The following is an 8,192-nucleotide window of genomic DNA, read 5'->3' as shown; positions in this document are numbered from 1 at the left end:
AAAAACTGGGTTTGACCACACAGATATATCAGTAGCTTTGCTCCCTTCTCTGTCATGCCACCAACAATGTTTACTGGGCAGAAGGAGTGGTGGGAAATATACACGAATAAAGATTAAGTAGTGGTAAAAAGGAGCAATATATTCTGTTGTGGGGGCCAACATACATCTTAAAAATTGATTTCTGTTAAGTGTCTCATTATCTGATTTTCTTATACTTAGGCAAGTCTTCCTACACAATCTGTCAATCAAATTGTGGCCTCTTGCTAAACTCATTACAAGATGAGGTTAGCAGCTTTTCTTTACTTTCTAAGGAATTCTAGTTTGATGTTCATATGTCAGTATAATAAAATCAGACACATACTTTATGATTTATGCAGCCACACTTTCTAATGCTAAATGTTAACCAAACCAAACCAAAAGAGAAACTTGTTAAATGTGACAGACAACTGTTACACAATCAGAACCCATGTGTGACACAATTGCTCACTGCACATTCTCAGTGAACTGTTTTGCTTCTTATGTGTGTGAAGGTGAGTGCATGGTTTATTTATTTTAAATTTCTCTTTTACTAAACATTAAATTATTTCCCAAGAAATAAAAAGGTATTTACATAGTAATTATTTACAGTATGCCATCAGTATCCTCAGTATTAACATGCACCGGTAAGGGCCTCATTCATAAACTTGGCTTGTCTGCGGCCATTTTGTGCATTTTGCCCACCCTCATGAGAACCCAAACAGCTAACCTCAGGAGACTTAATTTCCTTTTTTGAAGATATACAAGATAATACAATCAGTTGACTGAATGCAACAGGGCATTATGTGTTGAAAAAGCCCTGCAGTCTACAGGAGCAAGTCCAAGATGAAGACATTTAAATAGCCTTCTGATACTGCCAGTGGCAGAGGAGGCCAAATATTTTGCTGGATAGGGAAATAAAAAATAGAATACAGCCTTATGCATTGCTTCCCCTTGGCCTTACATTATTATATGATACAGGATTGGGTTTTTTTCCTCTGGATCTTGACTTTATGAGTGTAGCCCCGGGGAGAAAAAGAACCCATGACCTGCACCCTTTAATAATAATAATAATAATAATAATAATAATAATGACAGATCATTTTCTTTGTAATAATAATAACAATAATAATATTAATTAAAAATACAAACTCAGAAATACAGTTGTCAAAGTGAGTCCCTGGTATTAAACACTAGTGCAGTTGGGGATTTCCTTTGTGCTTTCACTATTGGAGATCGTTGAAATACTTCCTAAGGAAAAGGAGAAGAACAAGGTCAGTGAAGGTCACTGCAGGTGCCTGTTCTGCTTTGATGTGTAGAAACAGCATGGCATCACCTGATAAATAAAATCCTAGTTAGCCTCTATTAAAGGGAAAGGTTTTTCTCCTAGTCAGATGGCAATCCTAGCTACAAGAGAAAGTTTAGTGATTTATAATTAGCAGATAAATACTAGGATGGTTTAAGAAACTTCTTATGAACACTATCTATTCCTATTCTACAATGTCCTCTTCTGTTAATGGATGTGTCCTCATTTGCCACCACAAATTCTACTACCCTAGCACTTTCCCAATATAACTGATCACCAAGCAAGTCAGCTCTCTTGAGCCTATTATTTTGTATGCATATCTGTCAACTGCTATATATTTATTCAGCTTATCTGATTGTAATCTATTTTTTTCTGTCTAAAGAAGAATTCTATTATATTTGAAACTCTAGGGCTCTTTGTTTTCCACAATCCACACACTTCAGTCAATACAAGAAGGACTGAATGCTGAATTATTTTGGTGTCTATCTTTATTTAAAGTTATAACAGCAACTGGGATCACAGCATCACTACACACCACTCTTTGCAGCAAAAATCTGCATTCCAGGAAAATAGTCTCTCTTAGCATAATACAGCTAAATAATGGGTAGGAAAGGCTTGTTGTTGCAGAGCTGGATTTTAAAGTACAAAATAATGCATGCTTAACTAATTTATCATTGGAAATAATTTAATTAACCAATTTTATAAGTTTACAACAGTGCAAGAAAATGGCTAGGTTTGTATATTATTTTTAAAAAACTGCAAGCCATCCTGGAAATTCTATGAGATGAAAGGGTGGAGTATAAACACCTAAACAAATAAACAACCAAGTAAAAGAACAAGGGCAGAAGGGCTCCAGCTCCATAACTTCATAGGCTCTAGAAGATACCATAACTATACATGTTCCATGAGGTGACTTAAAATAACCATCTATTCCTTCCTCATTTGTTCAATACATCAGCTCCAGCTCACCTGTGAAGGTATCTAAACTGAGCCACTATCATGGTTTAGAAAGTCAAGGAGATAACATGAAAATATACGTTTTCCTAATGTAGATTCAGCTGATGCCAGTACTACACACGCAGGAAAATAACAAAAAAAATCCATCATTCCCATGTCATGTTAAGGAGTCATTTAGTGAACATCTGTGCAGCTTACCTATAACTCGTGGGTCCAGTTCTTTATCCATGAGTTCTTCAGGGTCTGTGAATTCACTCAGGGTGATTTTGGGAGCATTTTCACCTTGGCTGACAGAACCGATCATTTCCTGTTCCTTGTCATGCTGGACCTGTGCATAGATGTTAATCCATGGGATTTTCCTGCATTAAAAGCAGGAAAGATTAATTCAGGCAGGGATATGGCCTGCCTAAGCTACAGTGACAGTTGCCTCTTTTATAGTAATATAATTTACTGTTTATAGATTATAACAACACAGACCCAATAGCAAGAAGGAAGGAAGAGAGATAGTTGTACAGTTATTAGAAATGTGTATGAAGCATTATGGTGGGCCCAAAATGGCATGGGAGAGAATCTATGCCAGTTAGTCAACACCCAAGAAGAAAGTACAAAGGATGGTCAAATCCAGCAGCCTGAAATCTAGTACTTCGCTCAAGCACACCTGGGATTATTATTTTTTTAAGTACTTCATTAAATTTCATTGGGAGGGAGAAATAAAACAAAGGCTTAATTCCCCACTGGAGTCAATGGCACAAAAATCCAACCCAATTTAAAATGCTTACAAATTATGCCTTAAAGTGAGAAAGGGTGAAATATTGGACAAAACATTCCACCCGTACCATTTTAAAAACACATGATGTTTAACCATTACTCTAGTTATAATGTGAAAATCTGCAGCCCTGGCATGGAGGAATTTTAACCTAAAAATTCTTCATCATTACATACAAGCGATGGTGGTCATGGAACTCCATTTATGCATTTCGAACCCTCAGATAATCTCAGATCAATGCATCCCTAGCTTTGTCTTGAAAACTCTCTAGAAAGAATCCAGCAGCCATCCAATTCAACATATTTCTTTTCTTGACTAATTAAAGTAACCATTGTGATTAGAGATGGGCATGAACCGGAAAAACCCTGAACCGTGCAGTTCATGGTTTGTCACATTTCATGAACCACGAACCACAAACTTTCATGAAATTGCCCCAGTTCGCAGACAGGTTTGTTTGGCTTGTGAAAACTTCACATCCAGCAAATCGTCACTTCTGGGTGAGCAGAAAGTCACTTCCGGGCCAGCAGAAGGCCACTTCCAGGTCAGCAGAAGGTCTGTAGGAAGTCCATCCCATGTTGCCTAGGAAACTGACTGATTGGCACCAGGCTGTCTACAGTGATGAACCAAAAACTGAACCAAATGAACCAGCCTAAAGTTTGTGGCAGTTCATCAGAAATGGGCTCTGACGAACTGCTGGTTCCTGAACCATGATCCAGCCCAGTTCATCACGAACTTTGGTACGTATTTTGGTTTGTGCTCATCTCTTGTGATGACATCACAGGTGTCAGTAAACAAAATCATGTGAGTCACCACAGCCAATCAGCTTAAAGGGTATGATGGCAGATGAGGCTAAGGACAGTCAAAAGAAGATTAAAAGAAAAAAGAAACTGCATTGAGAAGAGAAAACAGCTGTGGAAACAAAAGGACACCAAGCAATATTAAAAGAATGTGAATGTTTATGTAGTGAGAAAAGGTGAAATATTGGTTTTGTCCCTAACAGCATGGTTTTGTCCCTAACGGATCTTGCCAGACCAACCTGGTTTCCTTCTTTGATCAAGTGACCAGCTTACTGAATCGGGAGAACTCTATTGACGTGATTTATCTGGATTTCAGTAAAGTTTTTGATTAAGGTCCCTCATGATATTCTGATGGGCAAACTGGAAGACTGTGGACTGGACTATAGGACAGTTTGGTGGATAGGGAACTGGTTAGAGGACTGCACCCAAAGAGTGGTGGTCAAACGGCATTTCATCAGATTGGAGGGAGGTGTCCAGTGGGGTGCCGCAGGGCTCGGTTTTGGGCCCAGTACTTTTCAATATTTTTATCAATGATCTGGATGAAGGAGTGGAAGGGCTGCTCATTAAATTTGCTGATGATACCAAATTGGGAGGAGTAGCAAACACCCAAGAAGAAAGAATTAAAATTCAACAAGACATGAATACTCTGGAGAAGTGGGCAGCTGTGAATAGGATGCAATTCAAGACAAGTGCACAGTATTACATCTGGGCCACAAAATGGGAAACACAAATACTGGATGGGGGATACAATTCTGGGCAGTAGTATATGTGAAAGGAATCTTGGGATAAGAGTGGACTGTAAACTAAATATGAGCAGTCAGTGTGATGCAGTGGCAAAAAAGGCTAATTCAATCTTGGGTTGTATCAAAGGGGCCACAGCATCGAAATCGCAGGAGGTCATAGCCCTTCTCTATACTGCCTTGGTCAGGCCACACCTGGAGTATTGTGTGCAGTTCTGGAGGCCTCACTTCAAAAAGGATGTGGACAAAATCGAGAGGGTGCAGAGGAGAGCGACAAGGATGATCAGGGGTCTGGAGACTGAGCCCTACGAGGAAAGGCTGAGGGCCTTGGGAATGTTTAGTTTGGAGAAGAGGAGATTGAGGGGGGATATGATTGCTCTCTTTAAATATTTGAAAGGCAGTCATTTGGAGGGGGGTAAGGAGCTGTTCCAGTTGGCAGCAGAGGGTAGGACCCAAAGCAATGGGCTTAAATTACATGCACAAAGGTACTGGCTGGATATTAGGAAAAACTTTTTCACAGTCAGAGTAGTTCAAAAGTCGAATCAGCTGCCTAGGGAGGTGGTGAGCTCCCCCTCACTGGCAGTTTTCAAGAAGAGGGTGGATGAATATTTGTCAGAGATGCTTTAGGCTGATCCTGCACTGGGCAGGGGGTTGGACTAGATGGTCTGTATGGCCCCTTCCATCTCTATGATTCTATGATTCTATGAGTGTTTTTCATTCATGTGCTCAGCTGCATCAATATGAAAAGGAATCTCAAAGATGAGTGAATATTTATTACAGCCTTAGTGGGACCAATAGCTAAAGATGACTGGCACTCCTTGAAGTGCCACATAGTACATTCTTAAGTGGTCATCACTCAGGAAATGTTTGTGCAATTCCTCCACTGTTCTTAGTGAGTAGAGTGAACAATTGATTCCCCACTTGTATCTGACATCCTTGAAAAATGGCCAACAAATTCGTGCTTAATCATTATTTCTCTGGGCTAACCATACTCAGTTCCTTTGGTCTTTCCCCAAATGATTTATCTTCTAAGATCTTTAAAATCCTCCTAGTTTCTTTCAAATGAATATCTAAGTTCTTTTTCTGCTAGTGCATGTCTGGATGATGTAGATGTAAATTATGTTAGTAATAGATCCTAAAGATTGTTATTGCTTGGAAAGCATGGCTGGATTCCTTCCTGCTTCTGCTCTCACTATCTATTCTGGCCATTGGACTTTCAAAACCTTGGAAGAGTTCAGAGGTAGCGTCCTTCTTTACTGTATAAAAAGGTTGAATAAAAGCAAAAAGATGCCATTTCAGAATGAAGCTCTGGGATGCCAGCTCAGTTCAGGCTTCCATCAGTGCATCTTTCAGGGGAGACCTGAATGGATACATTTTCAAGACAATATGTGGGAAGGATATACAGAGATGTCCAGAGCTTGTTAGTGGGACTTGTGTATGGATCCCTCCTGCCAGCAAACTCTTTTTTCTTCCTGAACTATGAAAGGATGCCATGAAATTTAAGGTGAGCTCTCAGAAAGGGGAAAAAAAATTGTGCCATTCACATGCATGGCACAGTAGAAAAGAGCATGACAAAATATCTCAAGAAGAGTTGTCTTAAATTTAACCCCTCCAATGTTTGATATATCAAATAAAGTATATATTTTGTGAGATAACAGCAGCACAGCCCCATTAACATTAATGGTTCCTGCATGAACATTGCATCAATTACAAAATAATAGGATCCTTTCTTTTCATCAGCCTGTAGTGGGTTACACTTTCTTCCTTATACACCAGGCTGTCTTAGGTTCAGTTCCAACGTTATAATACGTACTTAATTCCAAGGTACTAAAGATTCATTTTAGTGGCACTCTGATAATACTGGCAGGAAAGAGAATTTTATTATCTGAATAAATAGAAAGTAGGGCAGAGTCAGATTTGCTAGGCAGATTAGACAAATAATTGTATAATAGCAGTGGAGAATCTGGTTTCCCATTAGTCTAAGACTTATCACACAATGGTCTCTCCATGACAAGGGAGTCATTTGAACATTCTCTACTCTTAGACCATCTAATATTAGTGTGACATCATGGATGGGCTGTTCTGGGACTGGCCCACAGTTGTAATGGCAACAATGGAAATCTGTGGCATGCTAGCCAAAGTAGCATGGACAATCAAGTTCCCAAGGACTAAAATATTTTGGGTTCAAATATAATTCCACTTCAAGCCTCTCAGGAAAGGAAACTATATTATTGAAGGGTACACAACCAGAATTCCTAATCTGTCTCACGTTCACAGTACCAGGTATATTCATTCAAAAATGGTGCCCTGCCTGATACAGAGGGTGACATCACTTATGATAGTTCATGGCAATTCCCCCTTCCTAACCTCTGAGTCTAGGCTAGAGGTGGGCACAATCCCAAAACAAATACCGATCAAGCTGATCGTGGATCAGCGCTGCTGACGATCCCGAATTAACAATCCACACCGATCATCTCCCGTTTCTGATCTGTGGATCGTGGAGGCAAAAGCGGAGGGGCGCTCCGCTGTTCCCAGTGATACAGGAACGGTGGCTGATGCTGGCAGCATCTGTGAGCAGAACCACAAGTGACAAAAGGCACAGATTGGACACTTGTCTGCTTCCCTCAAGTTTTGATGGGAAATGTAGGCAACTTGGCGGAATGTTGGACAAGTGACAGTTGAAAAGTCCATTGGACAGCAGTCAGAGAGCGAAGCTGCGAGACCAGGATGCCTACATTTCCCATCAAAACTTGAGGGAAGCAGACAAGTGTCCAATCTGTGCCTTTTGTCACTTGTGGTTCTGCTCTGTGTTTGTGTTTGGCTGTCTATGTTTCGCCATCAGAGCTGCCTATCAGGGTTTGCAGGGATGAGATTGGAGTGCCCATGGCTACAGAACACCCCCTTCCCCCTCCCTCCCTTGGGTGTCTTCTCCCAGCTGGTGACTGCTTTGCTGCTCCATGGTTGGAAGGAAGCCCTGCTGATCAAGGCAAGCTGGGCTTCCATTTGGGTTTCCAGGGCGACAGAAGGAGGGCAAACACAGCTCAGGCATTACCCTGGCTCCATTGCCAGGGCAATAGATTGCTGGCGCCTGAGTGTCTGGCTTCCCGATCCGAGCATGATCACCCCGATCCAGCCCCCCTCCCGACCGCTGGATCATTGGCCATGCCCGAGCACGATCCGCCAGGTCCCGATCGTGCGATTGCCATTATCGTGGGTTTTTTTCGATCATAATGCGGATCGTGCCCATCTCTAGTCTAGGCTGGTGCTGAACTGGATACAACACTAATATGGTTAACTCTGTCCAATTTGTCAACCAAGTCACACTGATACATGCCATAGGAAAGAGCAGGAGTCCAGTAGCACCTATAAGACTAACAAAATTTGTGGTAGGGTATAAGCTTTTGCGAGTTACAGCTTTTCAGATCTGAAGAAGTGAGCTGTGATGAAAGATCATACCCTAGAACAAATTTTGTTAGCCTTATAGGTGCTACTGGACTCTTGTTCTTTTCTACTGCTACAGACAGACTAACATGGCTACCCATCTTGATCTGATACGTGTCATGTTTCCCTTTTCATCCAGGGTCAAATGTTGGATTAGAGATGTTTGATAA

The 8,192-nt window shown here is 40.9% G+C and overlaps 1 protein-coding gene across 1 annotated transcript in view; it reads right to left on the bottom strand.

Moving 5' to 3' along the window:
• Positions 1-1,195: 1,195 nt before the first annotated feature.
• Positions 1,196-8,192, bottom strand: part of SORCS3 (sortilin related VPS10 domain containing receptor 3) — an 818,830-nt gene continuing 811,833 nt past the window's right edge. The window contains exons 26-27 of the mRNA XM_054984254.1: positions 2,477-2,637; positions 1,196-1,266 (exon numbers count right to left, since the gene is read on the bottom strand). Of these exons, the coding sequence (XP_054840229.1) occupies positions 1,202-1,266; positions 2,477-2,637 (226 nt within the window). The 3' untranslated portion in view covers positions 1,196-1,201. The remainder of the gene's footprint in view (positions 1,267-2,476; positions 2,638-8,192) is intronic.

Source organism: Eublepharis macularius, chromosome 6 (genome assembly GCF_028583425.1).
Source record: "Eublepharis macularius isolate TG4126 chromosome 6, MPM_Emac_v1.0, whole genome shotgun sequence".
NCBI lineage: Eukaryota > Metazoa > Chordata > Lepidosauria > Squamata > Eublepharidae > Eublepharis > Eublepharis macularius.
This window is presented reverse-complemented; position numbering and strand designations above follow the sequence as displayed.